We start from the raw sequence: 21529 nt of genomic DNA, 5'->3' as shown, positions 1-21529 counted from the left end.
AGTGAGAACCATATTGCCAGGAACCTGTATATGAAGGCACATATAATAATTTTCCAAATAGTTCAATACAGGCTGTTAGTGGGAGATTAACACACCTGACTGCTGGAAGCCATCCATGAACTGTGCATGAAACAAATCAACATGGAAGCCAGGTGGTAGGAAAGTCTGGTATCTGGGAACTCCCAGCGGCACTCCTGCTGGTTTGAGATCACCCAGTACCTGTGATATCCTACGGAGCTCTGCTAGGATCAGCACTGCACTGGAGTTGGGGTGACCAGCTGGAGTCACACAGCCACAGCCTCTCAGAGATGGATATAGCTTGTCAAGATGCCAATCAACCTGTTTGCAGCAAGACTACTTCCACTAAAACCTTATCCCTGCCTTTGATGTACTCTCCCTTAAATAAAGAACCAGAGCCACTTTCTAGTTGTTCAGTTCTAGCTTCCACCAGGACTGAAGGATCTATCAGGAGCTCTGCTTTCTCTTTAAATCTAATTTCTGGCTCTCTCGCGCGCGCTCGCTCTCTTGCTCGCTCTCTCTCTCTCTCTCTCTCTCTCTCTCTTTAGTTGTTGATAGACCTTTATTTTATTTATTTATATGTGGTACTGAGAATCGAATCCAGTGCCTCACACATGACAGGCAAGTGCGCTACCACTGAGCCACAGCCCCAGACCCCTGTCTCCTTATTTCTTTACTATCTATTTCAGACTTTCATTTTCTCAGGTGGCTCACAACCTTCTGAGCAGGAAACTACCCTGGCGGGGTGCTAGCCGACCCATGAGACCTGACAATCAACTCTATAGATCTGCACTGTTCAATATAGTAAGTGACTACTAACCACATATGGGTATTTAGCACTTGATGTGTGGCTAGTCCAAATTGAGACACATGATAAATGTATACACCACATTTCAAAGATTTCATATAAAAATGAGCATGTAAAATATCTCACTATTTTTGTATATTAATTAAAGATTTAAATGGTAGTATTTGATATACTGGGTTAAATAGAATATATTATTAAAATTAATCAGAGCTGGGGGTTGTGGCTCAGTGGTAGAGCACTCGCCTACCACATGTGAGGCCCTGGGTTTGATCCTTACCACTACATAAAAATAAATAAATAAAATAAAGGTATCATGTCTATCTACAACTAAAAAAAAAAACTCTAACAAGTAAAAATAAAAAGATCTCTTGATCTCTGGGCAGTATTGCAACAATATAAACTGATTTTTGTGCTTTCACTTCTGCTCACTTCCAATCTATTCTTCTAAAAGTCAAATTAGTTGAAACAAATCAGATCAATTCTTTATAATGTTCAATGACTTACCATTGTATTTTAAATAAAATTCAAACTTCTTGCCACAGACTACAAAGCCCCCACATGACTTGAGCCTGGACTATCTCTCCGTAATCAATTTTTACCACTCTACCTTTCAGTCGCTCTACTAATCATTCTGGCTTCCTCTGAATACACTAAGTTCCTTCCCAACCTAAGGGAAGACACAGGTCATTTTTTTGTGAGTTGCTTTCCCCCTTACTCTTCACATGGCTGGATTTCTTCATTAGGATCTTGACTTAAAACTTCATCTTCCCAAAGAGACATTCCCTGACCACACTCTTGAAATATGGCCCTTTCCTTCATAGCACTATGATTTGAAAATTTATACATATGTACAGATGCTCCTTGATTAATGTTGGTATTAAGTTCCAATAAACACATCATAAGTTAAAATATTTTAATTTGAAAATGTACTTAACACACCAAACCTACTGAGCATCATAGTTTAGCAACACAGCCCATGATAGTATATTGGTTGTCCACCCTCACAGTGAAGTGTCTGGGAGCTGTCATGCCCTTAATACCTTCTATTAGGCGCTGCCCCCAAACACTGTTGTATTGGAGATTAAGTTTTTAACACATGAACTTTGGGAAACATATTCAAACCAGAGCATATGGCATGCACTTATACAAATGGTCCTTGATTTATTATGGTTCATCTTACCATTGTTCAACTTTATGATAGTGCTTAAGTGATAGAAACCATACTTTACATTTACTCACTGATTCATTCTCTACAAGATTGTAGCCTCCATGAGGTGCAAGACCAACATACAATGGCACTCAATAAAACATACCCTGAAATCTACCAGTAGGCATTCAAAAGGTATTTGTAATATAAATGACTAAATCAGTGAATGCCACTACTAAATTCATTTTAAAATAGTGCATATTAATAGAGATTAGAATAGGTATTAACTTTAATTTTTATAGACTTGTTTGGTCTAATATTGTTCATAATATTAAGCAAAATAATCTTTAGGTACTAAATCTTTTTTTTTTTTTTTTTGGCGGTGCTGGGAATTGAACCCAGGGCCTTATGCATTCGAGGCAAGCACTCTACCAACTGAGCTATATCCCCAGCCCCCTAAGTCTAATGTTTAGATATTTAACACTACACAAGCAAGAGAAATATTCAAGAAAAAAGTCCTATTTGGAATTTAAGAACTTGTACTGTCACCAATAGTATTTCGGATACTGCCATTCCAAGCAATCTAAACTTTATCACATATGCAAAGACAAACCTTTAAATACTTTAGTCAGGGGCATATTCTCTCTTTCTGTACTCTCACCCCATTCCAAATCACTGCATAGAATTATATTTTCTTGGTGGGGTTCTTTTTTTGGTGGGGGAACTGGAGGTCAAACACAGGGCTTTGTGAATGCAAGGAAAACACTTTGCCACTGAGCTACATCCCAGCCCGAATTATATTTTCATAAAATCTTTCAGACCAACCTGCATCTTGAAAGGATGGATTATAAACAAATATAATTTACCATTTCAAAATCTCATAAGGAAATCATCAAAATCATAAGGAATGTCAATGGCATATCATCTTTGATCAGTCCTAAAGAATATAACTAGGGGCATGAGGATGTAGCCCAGTAGTAGAGTACTTGCCTAGTATGCGCAAGACCCTGAGTTCCATCCCCAGCATCATACACACACACACAAAAAAAGAATATGACAAAAAGAAAAATCATCATGATCTTCCACCAAACTCGGTTTGAAGTAAAATTCTATTTGCTATTACAAATGTAGAATACAGAAATCACAAAAGTAAATTAACAGTTGTTATAGCTGAGAAATTGGTGATTCTGCAATATAATGTCAAATGTTTACATTTTCACTGCTAAAATAATAATAATTATCTGAGAAAATCTCAGATTTATTCTAGTATCTTAAAGTTCATTCTCTGATGGTGATATTTAGCTTCAGAAATACTGATTTTACCACTGGGCCAATCAGCCTAAATATACTCAATACACTTAAGATTAATAAATATCTTTTAAAAAAAGAGAAAACAAAAAGAGACTATAAAAACATTATATTACCTGTCTGTGAGAGGCTGAGAGGGCATTCTTTTACTCAATGATGGAAGATCCAGGGAATCTGGTTTCTTATCCATTCTACAACACGCTTGGATATTTAAGTACTTAAATATGTGTACTTTACCCTTTAAACATATCTGTTAACAAATGAGATGTATTTATTATACAGCTCAAAATATAAATGGCAATTATCAAGTTATTTATTTTAATAATGTCAAATTATGTTATGATATAATAATCTTAATTGATACTTTGCATATTTAAAGAGTTTGTACATCTAACATTACATGGAAAAATTGAACAATACTGACACCAATTAAATGCTATTGATATCTCTGTTCTTATCAGAAAAAGTTAATTTTTCTATAATTTACGCAAGCTTTCTCGTTAAAAGTAGAATGTACAAACCACTAAACGATATAAAAATTTACAACACATGAAAGTTGCCCTTATTAGAAAAAGAAGAAAAAGAAATAAACTATTCACTGATTTGGTGATAAAAGGGCAAAAAATATATATAATTTTTAAGGTAATATCATCAGAACCACAAAGATGTTTGGTATGAACACTGAAAGAAAACTAAAATAAAAATAATGTAAATAAAGAGAAAGTGAATTTGTTGAAAGGTATAATGATAGATTGATTAGAATAAAATTTAAAAAAAACATTGGTCAGTTCAACTGAAAAATTATTTTTTATTAGTTATGAAGGAAAGAAATAACAAGGGGTAAAAAACTATGTGAAAGAAGGTATTTTGTGTAAAACTGATGGAAAATGAGAAGCAAAGAAATTGTAAGTAATCTTTACAAAGGTTATTTATTTACAGTCATTATGAGTGACATCAAATAAATATTTCCCAAAATTTTTAATAAAAATATCTTGTTTGATGGGTTCACATAACCTTACCTCACATGCAAAAATAATCAACAAAGTGGTACACATACACAATGGAATATTACTCAGCCATAAAGAAGAATAAAATCTCATTTGCCAGTAAATGGATGGAACTGGCGACTATCATGCTAAGGGAAATAAGCCAATCCCAAAAAACCAAAGGCTGAATGTTCTCTCTAATATGAGGATGCTGACTCATAATAGTCAGAGGGGAGAGAGGAGTGGAGGTTCACTGAATTGGACAGGGAGGAATGGGAGGAAGGAAGAGGGATGGGAATGGGAAAAACAGTAGAATAAATTAAACATAAATCTCCTATGTTCATATATAAATATATGACCATCGTAACTCCACATCATATACAACCACAAGAATGGGAAGTTATATTCCATGTATGTATGATATGCCAAAATACATAGTACTACTAAAAATAACAAATAAAAAAGAAAGAAATCAACAAAGACAACTATATAGCTGGGAACAGTGGCATATGCCTGTAATCCCAGTGTTTGGGGAGACTAATGCAGGAGAATCACGAGTCCCAAGCCAGCCTCAGCAATTTAGTAAGGCTCTAAGCAACTTAATGAGACCCTATCTCAAAAAAATTCAAAATAAAAAGGGCTAGTGATGTGGTCCAGTGGTTAAGCACCCCTGGGTTCAATACCTGGTAACCAAAAAAATAAAAATAAAAATTATGCCAGGCATGGTGGCACATGCCTATAATCCCAGCAACTCAGGAGGCTGAGGCAGGAGGATCATTGAAAGGTTGAAGCCAGTCTGGGCAACTTAGCAAGACCCTGTCACCAAATAAAAACAAAAAAGGGTGGGGTTGTGGCTCACTGATAAAGCATCCAAGTTCAATTTCCAGTATCAAAAAGAAAAAAAAAAAGTGGAGCATGGTGGTGCAAGCCTGTAATCCCATCTGCTTGGGAGGCTGATGCAGGAGAATCACGAGTTCAAAGCCAGCCTCAGCAAAAAGCAGGGCACTAAGCAACTCAGAGAGGCCCTGTCTCTAAATAAAATACAAAATAGGGCTGGGGATGTGGCTCAGTGGTCCAGTGCCCCTGAGTTCAATCCCTGGTACCCCCCCCAAAAAGAAAGAAAATTATAATTCCAAGTAAAAGATGTTTTAGGTAATTCTCATAGATACTAGGTCTGATTCATTGCTGAAAAATTTCATTTGAAAGGCAAATAAAAATGAGTTATTAGGATATAAATACATTACCAATTAAAGTGTGCAAAATAGTATCCCACTATCTGTCCAAACTAATTAAACATTTATTTTCTGTAAATTCTATAAATTTTAACTATTGTTTTTATCATGATAAATCATGTAAATAGTTTCAAAAAATCAAGCAGAATCACAAGCTGTTTAAAAAGTAATCTCCCATTATACTTTCAATCTCTAAGACCCAATCCTCACTTTGAACTTTTTCAGTTGGTATTTTGCTAGTTACCCTCATGAATAACATGCTTCTACTACTTTTTATTTTTCAGTCATAGATTTTGTTTATTGGGGTATCACTAAAGAAGATGAGAATTTAAATTTCTTGCACTACCACTATGACCACTGTCACCACCACCACCTCTACTATACCCCCTCCACTCACATAATCATATTCCCTCTCTCTTCAGAAGCCTAACAGTGGTTAAAGAGCATGGACTCTTTAGTCACACAGTCTTGCTTTGAAAAATGAAGACAACGTTTTCTATTATTATTATAGCTATGTCACAATTTTTCATTAAATCAAAATCCAGTTTTTACATTATTTATGTAAAAATTTATGACCAAGAAAATATCCACAGATGAGCCCCATAGAAAGGTAGGATTATATTTATTTTCTCCTACAATATTTTTGTTTTCCCTAAAATCATGATTCCATTTCTCTTTTGTATGTTTTCTATATGTCTATTAATAATTTGTTCTTGAATCCATGACCAAATTGTAAAACCTCCCTCGGTGTGGACAAACACGTCAAGTCACCTATCACTCCCCCTACCCAACTTTTTGTTATTGCTTTTTTTTTTTACACTGGGGATTGGACCCAGGGGCACCACCAAATTACATCCTCGGTCCTTTTTATTTTTTGTTTTGAAACAGGATCTTACTAAATTGTTGAGGATCTTACTAAGTTGCTGAGGCCGGCCTAGACCTTGCAATCTTCTTGCCTCAAATCACTGGGATTACAGGCATGTGCCCAGCCTTTCTTCCCATTTTTGTGGTGGTCAATTCCCCTTCTTCAAACTGACTGGCTGCTCTCTAGGTCTAAGACTGATACCTGTCAATCTTAGATGTGAGAAATTTCTGTTTTAGGTTACTCCCTCATTTTGGCATAGCACATCCTGCTACTTCCTAAGAATGGTTGCATGGGAATTAAAATTTCTGAGACTTTGCATGTTTGAAATATTTTTCTACCTAACATCTGATTGACAGTTTGTATGTAGAAAGTTGGAGTTATTCTCTCAGTCTTTGAAAACATAATTTTAATATCTCCTAGTTTTCTGAGCAGCTGCTAAGAAATTATTCTGATCACCACACCCATAAATGTTGAGAGCCACAGCCGAAGGGGCCCCAGCAAACTTCCAGCTGCCAGCTGATGATTGGCTCACAGCAGCCCCAGCAAACTTCTAGCTGCCAGCTGATTGGCTCCTCTGCGGTAATGCTCATTGGGCTGTTTCCCCGCCCTTTCAGACCACAGAGCTGCTCCTTGGGGGACTCTTTTGGCTCTGCCCATGCAACTCAGCCAATCGGCCTTATACAATTTATGTCTCCTAATAACTTTTGAAAGTCATTAAGTGATTTGAGTTGATCTACTCGTATTTGAATTTTTGGTGGATGGACCATGGTTGAAGATAATAGAACTCCTAAATAATTAATTGGAAAATTTAATTGTACTTTATCTATTGCTATGTCTAGATTATAATTTTTTAATAAGTTTGAAAGTGTGGCATAACATTCTAGCAATGTGTTTTTATCTTTGTGTGCTAATAATACATCATCCATATAGTGAAATATTTGTAGTTCAGGATTTTGATTTCTAAGTGGCTGGATTACTTTGTTAACATAAATTTGACACATAGTTGGGCTGTTAGCCATCCCTTGACGGAGTACTTTCCATTCATATCTCTGATCAGGACCTTCATGATTCAGTGCAGGGATAGTAAATGCAAAACCTGGACTATCCTCAGGATGAATTGGAATTGAAAAAAAAAAAAACTTTAATATCTATAACTAAAACATACCAGGTTTTTGGCAAAGCAGACAATTGGGGAATCCCCAATTGAGCAGGTCCCATAATAACCATCTCATTATTAATGGCTCTTAAATCTTGCAATAATCTCCATTTACCAGATTTCTTTTTGATGACAAAAATGGGAGTATTATGGGGAGATACAGACTGCGGCACATGAATGTGTTCCAAATTTCCCTTCTTTATTGCCCCCACCCTGGTTTTACTGAAGTATGAATGACAAATAAAAACTTAATATATCTTAGTGCATAATGTGATGTTTTGATTTATGTAAACATTGTGAATTTACTGCAACAAAACTAACATACCCAACACCACACATAATTATTTTTTTGTATATATTGTGAGAAACTTGAGGGCTACTCTCTCAGCAAATTAAAAGTTTATAATACAGCATTAATCATCAGATTATACATTAGGCCTATAGTACTTATTCATTTTTAATTACTGAAGAATAGTATCACTTGATTCTTATCTCCCCTTTTCTCCATCTCCCAGCCCTTTGTAACCATTTTACTCTCTGCCACTTTGAGTTCAACTTTGCTTTTTGATGATTCCTTATATAAGGAGGGTATCCAGTATTTGTCAATGTTTGGCTTATTTCATTTAGCATAATGTCCTCAAAATTCATCCATGTGGTTGCAAATGGCAGGATTTCCTTCTTTTTGAAGGCAGAATCATATCCCTATCATATCCATATCTTTACTATTGTGAATAATGCTTCAATGAATATGGGGATATAAATAACTATTTCTTTTGAATATTGTGATTTATGAGAAATAGTTAGCCTTATTCCTATTTTATTTTCTTTTTTTGAGGTGGGGGTACCAGGGATTGAACTCAGGGGCACTCGAACACTGAGCCACATCCCCAGCCATTTTTTATATTTTATTTTGAGACAGGGTCTCTGAGTTGATTAGAGCCTCACTAAATTGCTGAGGCTAGCTTTGAACTCGTGACCCTCCTGCCTCAGCCTCCCAAGTCTCTGGGATTATAGGTGTGGACCACAATGCCTGGCCTTATTCCTATTTTCTGGCACACAGTTCCTAAAACCTTTACAGAATTTCTTAAGTGTCCTGTCCTATGGCATGAGAGAACCTTGGAGAGAATCATAGAATAAGGGGTTGGTAGCCAGGGGAAACAACCATGTGATTAGAGAGTTGGAATTTCCAGCCCCATCCCATCACCACCCATCACCAGCAAGGGGAGAGGGAGAAAAGAGAGGGAATTAAAGATGAGTTGATCACCAACGGCCAATGACTTAACCAATCATGACTACACATTTAAGCTTCCATAACAAATACAGGGTTCAGAAAGCTTCCAGAATGTTGAATATGTGGAGATATCTGGAGGGTCATCCATTTGGAGAGAACATGGAAGCTTCACATATACCTTGCCCTATGCACTTCTTCTCTCTCACTGTTCATTTGTATCCTTTGAAATTTTTTTTATAATAAACCAGCAATAATAAGTAAAGTCTTTCCCTGAGTTCTATGAACCACTTTAAAAAATCAATCAAATCTGAGAAGGGGGTCATGGAAAATGGACTTATAACAAGTGGGTCAGAAGTATAGGTGCACAGTCGAGTGGGATTGAGACCAATGGGATCTAAAGCTATCTCCAGATAGATAGTATCAGAATTGAATTGAATTGAATTATAGGACATCCAGTCAGTGTCTGTGGTAAGAAACCCCCCCCCCCGAAATTTTGGTAAGCAGAAGTTAAATACTCTGCATTGGTAATTTGAATAAGAAAAATACTTTTTTTCTATCACTTGAAATTATATACCTAGAAATGGGGTTGCAAAATCACATGGTAGTTCTATTTTTAACTTTTTGAGGAAGCTCCATACTATTTTCAATAATAGCTGTATCATTTTATAATCCTACAATACTGTACAAGGATGCCCTTTTCATTATATCCTCACCAACATTTGCTATCTTTGGACTTTCAGTAAAAGCCATCCTAACAGGTGTAAGGCAATATCTCATTGTGGTGGCATTTCCTTGATGATTAATGATATTGAGAATCTTTTCATATAGTTCTTGTCCATTTGCATGTCTCCTTTAGAAAAAAAATCTATTCACGTCCTTTGCCCATTTTTAAATTGTTTTTTTTTTCCTCCTACTGTTACTTAAATTCCTTATATAATTTAGATATTAACCCCTCACAGGATATATGGTTAACAAATATTTCTGGATATCTACAATGCAAAAAAATTTAATAAGTCCTCATTTGCTTCAGTGGAAGCAAATAGTGTTTTGGTCTATCTTTCATCTTTGAAATTATTCCTGAAACGTTTGGTGATCTTTGGCTATCTGTTCATTTTCAAGAGCAAAGCATTAAAAAGCCAACTGGAAGCTCCAGGTACATGGGGGAAATTTACTTGTAAGCTTCCATCTATCTAGTAATCAAACAGGGACTGGTCATTTCATCAGGTAACACTAAAAGATCAGTGTACAGATAAGTCTTTTCTCCTGGTTTAATCAGTTTATTACAGAAGAAATGTTTCAGTCCTGGCTGAAATATACAAGACAGGCTCTGGGCATTCCAGGATCCAAGTAGTTGAAGTCTACTGTAGGGTCCTGACATTTAGCATGCAAGCATTCACTGTTTTCAGCATAGGGTCTCACTTCTGCCTATAGCTGTACCTGTATGACTGAGTCCCCATAAAAAAATTAGTAACTTTTTTTTTCACTTATAGGATTCTACCCTCCTTGGATCAAATTTTAAAAAGCCAAGTGGAGCACACACTTTCTTTCCTCTGGTCAATCTGACCAGACCCCCTATTCCCATTCCTATAACTATCAATTGCTAACTTTGTTATCTTTGCTACAGAGAATGAAGGAAGGACGTCATAGTCTGATTTACAAACTTGATTTGCAGAAACATAGGTTGCTTAATGATCCGCCAGATGTCCACCAGATGATCCACCAAGAAGTCTAAAAATTTTGGGCTGTGATTGTGGCTCAGTGGTAGAGTGCTTGCCTAGCATGCACTGGGTTTGAGTCTCAGCACCACATATAAATAAATAAAGATCCATCAATAACTAATAAAAATATTTTTAAAAGAAGTCTAAAATTCTTGATTTTATTAAAAACTTCTAGAACTATCAACTTCTTCCCTGGGCTCCACCTTCTGTGTCCTTCTCCCTTAAATATCCCATAATCACGCTTGCTAGGGAAAAGAAGAATTTGAGGTCCTGTTCACCAACCTTTGGGTTTGTACCTTCTTGATTAAACTTTCTCTATTCCAAGCACTAGAATTCAATATTTGCTGCATATCAGGCACGTAAATATGATTTTCGGGGTTGGTAACACTTGGTGCCACTGACTCTGGTTTTCTTAATAGTTGTGCTATCCAATATGGTAGTTGCTAGCCACATGTGGCTATTCAAATTTAAATAAAATTGAAATAAAACTAAAAATTCAGTTTTCTGTCACTCTATATACTTGCAAGTACTCAATTGTCATGGTGGCTACCATATTGGACAGTACAAATACAGAACATTTAAATCACCATGAAAAGCAATAATGGGCAGCATTTTTCTAAATATTATATAAATTTCAGGCTTTTGCTGAGGGAAGGAGTGAATCATTTGGCCTCTGCACTAAGGAAAAATATCTAAGGATCTACCTGCTCAAGGTAAATTCTAGACTTCTGCTGCGACAAGTAAGAGGTAGTCATGTAGTTATGGGACTAAGGGCAAGAATCTGAGGGTGTAAATTTTAGACCTGTGGTGTACAATATAGTAGCCACTAGCCACATGTAGCTAATGAAATTTCAACTAAATAAATCAAAATGAAATAAGTACAAATTTGGTTCCTTAGTGACATTAGTCATATTCCAATCATTCAGTGTCAGAGTACATGCTTAGCACGTGCAAGGGCCTAAATCTAATACCAGCACCAAAAACAAAACAAAATATTTTTTAAAAATCCACTTATAGCAATTGGTTACAGTACTGTATAGCACAGATTACAGAACATTTCCATCATTCAGAAAGTTCTACTGGAGATCACTGCCTTAGACATTCAGTCCCTCATCCTATATTCAGAGTTACATGTTATGATCAATACTTGTGCCACTTCCAGGTTTGCCCCGTAAATCAACCTGCTTCTTGCTGATTTCCCCGACAGCTGACACAAGTCACAGTTTTCCCCCACTTGCTAAGACAGCTACTACCAGGACCCCAGCTATTTGAATTAGAAAACATACGCCCTTTGGAATAAATGGAATATACCTCTGTAAGAAGAAAATTGCAAACCCTGAGCCAGGGCACATAGCTTGAAGATAGTGTGGGCTGTTCTTTCACTGCTATCTGCTCTGCAGACAGATACTCATGCAGCATAAGAGGCGCTAGGCACCACTGTTCCATCTATTTTTCATTTTCCAAAACTCTGTTGACATCTCTTCTCCACTGTTCCCTTTCACACTCTTCATCCTTCTGGATTTATGACTTAGCTTTTTCTTTATCATTTTAGTGGACTCTACATGGACTTAATCTTCATTAAACTAAAGGCCAGAATTAATTTTTTCACTTGTATCTTGTTCTTTCTGTTACGATTTCATCTCTCGGTGCCAAGAATGTGCTACAATTCATCCCACAATAAATCCCAAGTAGATACATACCTGAGTATGAAATAGGAAGAGAGATTTCGAGGTCTATTTTGCAAAACAACATTAACAAACAGAATTAACAGTTTATAAGCAGAAAGCTGATGTCTGAGTTTTCCAAATGCTATTCTACAGCCTACACTAAAACTTCTACCAAAGTAGAAAAAAATATCATCTCAGAAAATCTCCTTTAGATAATAGTATCTAAACAACAAAATTGGCTCATTTTGGTGTTTTTTAAACTTAATAAGCAAATAAAAATTATGAACAAAATGAGAAGAAAACAAAAATGAGAAGAAACAAGTATCATATTTTTATTACAGACCTGTGCTGGTGGTACTTGCAATGGATTGTTATCCAAAATTATTACTTGTAAATGATGCAGCTTCCTGTAACAAACTGGAATTTCGGTCACTTTATTACAAGAGAAATCCAGCTTGACTAAGGGAAGATCTCCTAATTCTGTTCAGAAATGAAAATAATTAAGTTAAATTCTACACAGTTATTCTCTAATTCATGTGAGTAAAAATAGTGAACATCTTACCATCTGGCAATACGTGAAGATTATTTCTTCTTATATTTAGCTCTCTAAGGGAATGTAATTTTCCCATTTGTTGGGGAAGGACCTGAATCTCATTGCAGCTAATATCCTAAGGAAAACAAGAAGAAAAAATCATAATAAACTAATAAATACAGATAAATTCCAATTTTAAATTAAAGCATATGATTAATAGCTAGGAGAAGTTACTTCCAATGTCATTTCTCTAAAAATTAATTTATCTGGGAGATTTCTATTTATATTACACCATGAAGTCAACCTAGCATAGTCAACAAAAATTTTTCTGTGTAAAAAAATCTGGTGCACACCTGTAATCCCAGCAGCTCCAGAGGCTGAGGCAGGAGGATCGCAAGTTCAAAGCCAGCCTCAGAAACTTGGTGAGGGCCAAAGCAATTTAGTGAGACCCTATCTATACTAAATAAAATACCAAAAAAAAAAAAAAAAGGCTGGGATGTGGCTCAGTGGTAAGTGCCCCTGAGTTCAATCCTTGGTACCATAAACAACAACAACAAATCTTATTAACTACATTAAGTAGACCTCTCAAAAAATCTCAGCTGAAGACCAACCTTTGCCCACTAAAACCAGAAGTAAGGATGATCCAGGTGTTCTTCAGTCATAGAGGTAATATAAAATACTAATAACTATCTCTCATTGCCTCAGTCTGTCAATTATTATAGTTGATTTGAGATAGTCATATAAGTAAAGCTAAGAAAGTTAACGATCCAAGTTGGAGAACCCAAGATTATGGTCAGGATCAATTTAGCTAAATTTGGTTTTTTCAAAGGAATATGAAATATGAGGGGTTACAAGCTCAAATGGTTCACAATGCAACTCAAAGATACTCTAGGAGATCAGAAAACTTGAAATTTAAATCAGTGTTAAATAAAAATGTAAGCCCTGATTTAAAGAAAAACATACCAAGTTTACATAATAAGAGAATAAGGAACAGTTTAACTGTGCTCTCCTCTCCTGCCTCTTTCTTATAATCATATTGAGGTAGGATAGAAGACATAAGAATAGGGAGAAAGAAGGCATGCAGGACAAAAAAGAGTGCCCGTGATTTAAAGTCCAGATTTAAAGTTCACTTTCACACAGATTAAAAGACCAGATTTGAAGGTGCCTTTCATATACCTTGATCAAAAACAGCACTAATAAATCAATTATTAGGCCTTGTCTACAGGTACACCAGCATAGTACTGTTTAAATTCACAAAGTAAAACACATCAAAAAACAAAGGAAGGAAAAGCCTGTTTCATTAATGGTCAACATGTCAATAAATGACCACCATCCCAGTAATGGTTAACATGTCGAGTCACCAACACAAAAGAAAACTAAAAATACTCTCTTAAATGATGTCCCTGTTCTATTGACCTTATGTGTGTAAATATACCTAGCTAAGACAGAGCTAGCATGTTTCTCTCTCATGCCCACGTTCCACCATGTCTCTCAGGGGGTCTACTGCTTTCTTCCAATAAATTCAATCTGTGCCTCACTTTGATCCTTAAATTCCTTTCTGCAATGATGTCAAGGACCCTCAGGGCCTGAGTTAAGGTCTGTCTCTCTTTTCAGAAACCTCCTTAGGACCCTTGTCCCAGCAACAACATAAACAAAAAGGGAAATGTGCAACATGATCTTAGACAGAAGCCATTCCTGACATACTGCAGATGAAATTCAAGTTCTACTACAATTACTCCCAATTCCCAGCTTTCACTGAAAATTATTTTAGCTTGGCAGGAGATGGGTGGCATATACACTCAAGTTTTATCAAATTTAAAAAGTTCAGGAATGTCAATTCCAAAGAATATTAAAGCCACATAAGGAAGAATCCAATAAAGCTCCTGATAATTAGGAAAACATATCCTACATACATTTTTCAAAAGATATCTAAGGCATCTTCATTCAACAAGTCTTAATCAAATATTATTTGTTAGGCACTATTCTAGAGCTGGGAACACAGAAGAAAAAGAACAAATTCAGCCCTCACAGTTCCTTATGGAGTTTCCTTTCTAGCAAGGGAAGTAGATTATTTCATATGCTAGAAGACAAAAAGTGCTATTAAAAATTTTTTAAAGCAGGGAAAGGAAAATGGCAGTGCTACTAATAATGGGAAGGGACATTAACATTTAAGATCATCTCACGGAGAAGGTGATATTTGAGGAGTATTAATATATGAAAAAGGAAAATTCCAGGCAAAATGATAAATGTAAAGGTCCTTAGGAAGAACACATCTGACATGTACAAGTAACAGCTAGAATTCTGGGGTAACTTGGGAGAAGTGGGTAAGGGAGAGAGTAGGGTGTGGGTAGGGGATATACTTTTGACTTTTACTCTGAGATGGCAGAAACCAGAAACTTTTGAGCAGTGGAATGACATGATCTGACATGTTTCCATAGGATGGCCTTGGCTGCTATATTCAGAATAGACTATTATTCAAATGATGGACAATAAAGGGTTAGGAAAACACCCTTTAAAATAAATACTAATGCTTCTTTCCAAAGGTGTCTGATACTAAAGATTTCAATATAGAAATCTGACACATAGCTGCCATTTCCTAGAAGAAATAATCCCTAGCATAGGAAATTAACCTACTCCAAAGAATAATGCACAAAATACTCTGCTGGGGGATTGGAGAGAATATTTCCTAGATTTTTAATGACAGAATATAACCACATTCCTGTGGCTAAGTACCATGGGAATACCCACAAATTCATTATATGATTTACAATTGTCTGCCATTCATCCTAATGCCATCTACCCATCTGTTATTACTGATTCTGAGAGTTTAAAGCATAATAATTTATAGTAATTTTATGTTAGGGGCTGGGGATGCAGCTCAGTTGGTAGAGTGTTTGCTTCATATGCACATGGCCCTGGGTTCATCCCCAGAACCACACACACACACAAAAAGAGTAATTTTATACTGAAGTAATAGTATTGAATATTTTAAATACTCTCCTTAAAATACTTGAATAAATCTAAACATCTTAAATATTTTTCATGTTTCATTTATCTGAAAATTATCTCATGTAATATAATTTAAAACATAAGGCCAGAAACCAAATTAAGAAAAAAAGAAGAAAAATAAATTACAGAGCTCTAAAATCTTAAATTATTTATATAATCTTTACAAGACACTGACAGTGTACAGGTCAAAGAAAGTAATCATCTCTTTTAATATGAATTTGTGGGCTGGGGATGTGGCTCAAGCGGTAGCGGGCTCGCCTAGCGTGCGTGCGGCCCGGGTTCGATCCTCAGCACCACATACAAAAAACGAAGATGTTGTATCCGCCGAGAACTAAGAAAAATAAATAAATGTTAAAATTCTCTCTCTCTCTGTCCCTCTCTCTCTCTCTCACTCTCTCTTTAAAAAAAATATGAATTTGTTAGATCTCCATTCATTTTTTTAAAATATAAGATTAAGAGTCCATTAACAAAAGGGAGTATTTTCAGGGTAGAAACTGCTAAAAATAAAGTCATACAAAAGATTAAAAGTAATAAGGATGTTTATAATAGAGAAAAACAGGTCTTATAATTTAGAAAAATAGAAGGTAGGCACACACAGGTTATAAGTACCTGAGGGAAGACAAGTTGTCAGTATCTATATCTCACCCCAGGACCAATGGGAAAAAAGTGATGAGGAAATGCAGTTTGGTTCAAAATAAGATTACTAACAAACAGTTTTGCAAAAGAAAACAGGGGTGGTTCGGACACACACAAACAGAGCTGTTCACCACCAAAAATGTGTTAAATAGATCAGAGATTCCTGCATTAGGGAGTGATTACATCTGCTCACTTTTAAGATCTCTAATAAGCTTACAATTCTATGGTTCTAAAACACAAAGGTGAAATTCAAGGAAGTTCCCTTATGTTGTAATTGGACATGCAGGTATTTCTGAATAAATAAAAGGAATTCCCAGCACTTCAGTTCATCGCAGTCTAACAATAAATTCCCGTTATAAAGTTGTAGATAAGTTCCTCAAGAAAACTTTTGGTTCACTAGACATAATAAAGTATGCTTAAGAACACATTAAAATACCTGTTTATTGGAAAAGTGTTATTCAAGATAAAACAAAAATAATCAGCATGGTAAACTGTGTGAAATGGGGGGAACCAAAAGATAGTAAGATAATAGAGCAATGTTTTGAGAATCCAATTATGTTTCTCTCTGAGTTCAATGCTCTTTAAGAACTAAAATATTTTATCCAAGGTAATTATTTTAAATTATTCTATATTTCTATAAACAACAGAATATAATGGCTTCTTTTCATTTATCTTGGTCCCCAAGGAGTTATAAAATCACATGAGCATAAAGTAAAGGAAAAGTTATTTTGTTAATTCTGTTTACAGAATTAAATTTACAGACATTGTACTCTCTTCTTTAATCACCATTCTCTATGGCTCTACAATAACCCTGTAAAAACTTAAAAACAGCAACAACAAAATACCTTATCTTTTCCCCAAGACTTTTACTGTCCACAAAATGAAAAAACAAATACTTATTCATTTAAAAGCTATTTTTTTAAAGCTCAGAAGCCTTCTAATCCCACTAGGGCTAGGAACAACTAGGCTTTTTTTTTTTTTTTTTTTTTTTTTTTTGTGGCTAGGCACTAAAATCAGACACAACACAGTATCTCATAATTTGACAAAAGTAAATTTAAACATATACCAATTTATTCATTTAAAAAATTACAGTGAAATTCCACACATAAATAACTTATCTTCTAAAATGTAACAGTATTTATTATGCATATTACATACAATTTTTTAACTATTTTACTCACCAATTCCATTAAATCTTTTAACTTTCCAATTTCTTCTGGAATGGATACCAGTTTATTATTACTGACGACCAAAACTTTAAGGGGAAGATCAAATAAGTATTTTGGCAATGTTGATAAAAGATTTCGACTGAAAAGAAAAGGAAGTCTCATTATGAGAAAATATGTCTGAAACTTGACTGTTATGTTGAAAAACAATAAACTTCCTGGAAAGTAAATTTCACTAAGTAACAACTACCATTTAATGAGTGCTTACTTTGTATCAGACATATGTAAATTCCTTATATACATTGTCTTATTTAATCCCCACATTAACCCTACAAAATAAGTAGCATTATCTCTATTATACAAATAAGAAAATGAAGGTTAAAACTGGTTAAGTGACTTGCCCAGATGTAACAAAGACTCAAATGTAAGTCCTACTGCAAAGTTTGTGTAGCTATCTATGACAATGCCTTATTATATCATCAGTGCTCAAAAACTCAGAATGATTCTTCTGAGCTAGAGAATGCCAGAACCTTGCTCATCATTTCAGTATATTCAGTAGTACTTCCATGCCTTTAACTGTGGAAAGGCTCCAAGGATAAATTTGCATGTACTATGTTCAAATTATGAAAGAATGAATAAGACTGTATCTTTAAAACATGCTGCAATTCTAACTTACTCCCTTTGTTACAGTTTACAATAGAACAGGCTACTAGCACCTTTACCTCTGCTCAAAGTTGATACATTTCTATTTCTGGGATCCATTTATAATGTAACAACTAACATTTATTGAGTACTTACAATGTTCAGATAACCTCACATGAATTAATTCAACTAACACAATCACCTAATTTAGGAAGGTAGATACTATTATGATCCCCATTTTATAGACGACAAAAAAAAAAAGTCACAAAGAGCTTAAGTAAACTGCTAAAAGTCACACAACTGGTAATGGGGAGAGTCAGAATTCAGTCCCAGGCAATCTGGCTCTAGGATCCTTGCTCTTCAACTACTAGGATCAAACTTAAATGCTGATGCAGACTGACCCAAATGATCCCATTACCAAAATATATAGAGAGGATTCCATTCTATTTACATACTAAGAAGCACTGACAAGCAATAAGCTATTATTTTTCCTCTTTTTCCAAGTAACACTTATAGACCTACACCTAGTATCTTGTGCAATATACACTGCAACAAAAGCCCAGTGTTTCAAGGCGTTTTAAGGACCCTTCACCCCATCTTATCCCTGCAAAGGGCATCCAGAAACACTAGACTGGCTTTAATCAAACATCGCAGACTTTAAATTAAAAAAAAAAAAAGACAATGCCCCTCAACTAGTAATCCTGGCGGGGCTGCTGGAATGTCAAATACGCTAGGGGCCTGTCACAATCCTTCATACCATCAGGGTCAAGCAGGCTCCTTGGCGAAATGGTCTGTCTGGGACCTTTCACCCTGGAGCACACAAGGATATTACTGCAAGAAAATCACCTCAGAGGTATATCAAGACATTTTCACCAAAATAGAATAATAAATGGGAAAATAAGAGCAAACTCATTCTAATTCTCTCTCAGGCCAATGAAACAAAACAAAATAAACAAACAAAAAAAAATTTTTTTTTAAATCAGTTTATCTTCTTCCCTTAAGAAGCATGTTAATTGAAATTTCTCCAGAATCTGGTTACTTCCTTCATAGCAAATAAGTCCCTAATCATCACTTCTATACTACATGTTTTAGAGAGAACCAAAGGAAACAAGTTTTATTTCAATATAGTTTGTCAAGAATGTTTGTGACTATAGGGGCTAGGGTTGTGGCTCAGTGGTAGAGCGCTCGCCTCACACATGTGAGGCCTTGGGTTCAATCCTCAGCATCACATAACAATAAATAAATAAAGGTATTGTGTCCAACTACAACTAAAAAAAAAAATTTTAAAAAGAATGTGACTATAAACAAAAATTAGAAGTCAACTTTTAGAGGTCCAAATAGGATAGAACTGGAGCAACTTTCAGTAACGATATTCTAAGAAATAGAAATTTAATTCAGTTTTTTGGCAAATCGCTTTTTTTCATAAAAGAAAAAAAATTGAAACAAAAACAAAGACAAAATATAAAAATATCTCACTTTCCTGAAATCTATCCTAAGCCAGGCCAAAGAGTATCTGCTTATGCAAAGAAGAAACTCAAATGACTGATGCCTACAGAAGTAAACTTCTCTCACACCTTTTTTTTCCTTTTTTTTTATTTGTTCTATTCTCTCACATTTTAAGTATAAAGTGGTTTCAGTTAAAATAGTGTGTACTGTCAGGAACACCAGCGGGAACCATATAAAAGAATCACTTTAAGCAATGGGCATGGTGGTCCACTGAAGGCTGACACAAACAGAATTACAGGTTCAAGGCCAGCCTGGGCAACTTAATAGGACCCTGTCTCAAAATAAGAAATAAAAAGATCTGGGTTGTACCTCAGTGTTAGAGCGTGGGAGGTTCTGGAACCAATCCCTCAGAGATACTGAGGGAATGATCATACATGAGACTTCTGGCAAGTAGCTTAACCCAATTTGCTCCTCTGTAGTGCAGGGATAATACTATTACCTACCTCAAAACAGTGTTAGAACATTAGATGAGATGATATGGGTAAAGTGTTTGGAATACTGCCTGGCACATGGTAAGCACTTATTAAGGATAAAAATTATCATCCACTTCCAAACTTTCCAATACTCCCATCCCAATCCATCCACCCTTGAAGAAGCAACAAATCACAAAAGTAATAAAAATAACTGAAGAACTGATTCTTTATAATGTTTCACTGTAACTATGGATTCATATAAGCAAATGTGTATCATGCTGCTATGATTTGAGAAAATATTTATGGTTTAAAGCCTTGCTACTCGTGAGGTCTAAAAACTAGCAGGCAGACATGGGCATTACCAAGAAACCTTTTAAAAATGCAGGCCCCACAGCAAATCTAAGGAATTAGAATCTGCTTTTAATAAGATCCCCAGATGATTCCTGTGTATTTAAGTTTGAGAAGCACTGCTCTAAAAGAACAAGGCCAAAAGTCTACAAAATAAGGTGAACATATAAACAATACAAATAATGGGGCTGGGTTTGTGGCTCAGTGGTAGAGCTCTTGCCTTGAATGTGTGAGGCCCTGGGTTTGATTCTCAGCACCACATATAAATAAAAAATAAAGGTCCATCAACAACTAAAATTTAAAAATAAATAAAAATTTTTTAAAAAATACAAACAAGAGGGCTGGGGTTGTGGCTCAATGGTAGAGTGCTTGCCTAGCATATGTGAGGTACTGGGTTTGATTCTCAGCACCACATATAAATAAAAAATAAAGGTCCATCTACAACTAAAATTTAAAAATAAGGGCTGGGGATGTGGCTCAAGCGGTAGCACGCTCGCCTGGCATGCGTGTGGCCCGGGTTCGATCCTCAGCACCACATACCAACAAAGATGTTGTGTCCGCCGAGAACTAAAAACTAAATATTAAAAATTCTCTCTCTCTCTCTCTCTCTCTCTCTCTCTCTCTCTCTCTCTCTCTCTCCCCTCTCTCACTCTCTCTTTAAAAAATAAATAAATAAATAAAAATTTTTTTAAAAATACAATAAGAGGGCTGGGGTTGTGGCTCAGTGGTAGAGTACTTGCCTAGCATGTGTGAGGCACTGGGTTCAATTCTCAGCACCACATATAAGCAAATAAAAATAATTTTAAAAAATTCAAATAAGATATTGTTGAGATAAATATAGGCTACACATTCAAACCAAACACATCCCTTTGCTTATTATAAAGAATTAAAACCATAATAAAACCCAAAATTTATTTTAAAGAATAAATTCATTACCTAATGTTAAGGTATGTTAACATCTGCAGATTTTTAATGGCTTCAGGAATGGTTTTGATGCAATTATGATACAAATTTAATGTTTCAAGAGGTGCAAACAACCACACATCAGAAGGAATTTCTGTAAAACGATTTCTGGAAAGATCTGAAAAAAAAAACAACAACAGTGATTTAGTGTTATAAATACACCAATATCTATAATAAT

At 35.4% G+C, this 21529-nt stretch overlaps 1 protein-coding gene and 1 non-coding gene across 3 annotated transcripts in view; both read right to left on the bottom strand.

The window, feature by feature from the left end:
- The window catches only part of Lrch2 (leucine rich repeats and calponin homology domain containing 2), a 102851-nt gene that overhangs the window by 56042 nt on the left and 25280 nt on the right, over positions 1-21529 (bottom strand). For both annotated transcript variants that reach the window (XM_026410986.2, XM_077793736.1), the window contains exons 2-6: positions 21325-21469; positions 17495-17621; positions 12699-12804; positions 12480-12616; positions 3398-3531 (exon numbers count right to left, since the gene is read on the bottom strand). In XM_026410986.2, the coding sequence (XP_026266771.2) occupies positions 3398-3531; positions 12480-12616; positions 12699-12804; positions 17495-17621; positions 21325-21469 (649 nt within the window). The remainder of the gene's footprint in view (positions 1-3397; positions 3532-12479; positions 12617-12698; positions 12805-17494; positions 17622-21324; positions 21470-21529) is intronic.
- Positions 2351-2423, bottom strand: Trnas-cga (transfer RNA serine (anticodon CGA)). The gene has a single exon. It is a non-coding gene; the product is annotated as a tRNA-Ser (tRNA).

The sequence above is a fragment of the Urocitellus parryii genome, chromosome X (assembly GCF_045843805.1).
Source record: "Urocitellus parryii isolate mUroPar1 chromosome X, mUroPar1.hap1, whole genome shotgun sequence".
Taxonomy (NCBI): domain Eukaryota; kingdom Metazoa; phylum Chordata; class Mammalia; order Rodentia; family Sciuridae; genus Urocitellus; species Urocitellus parryii.
This window is presented reverse-complemented; position numbering and strand designations above follow the sequence as displayed.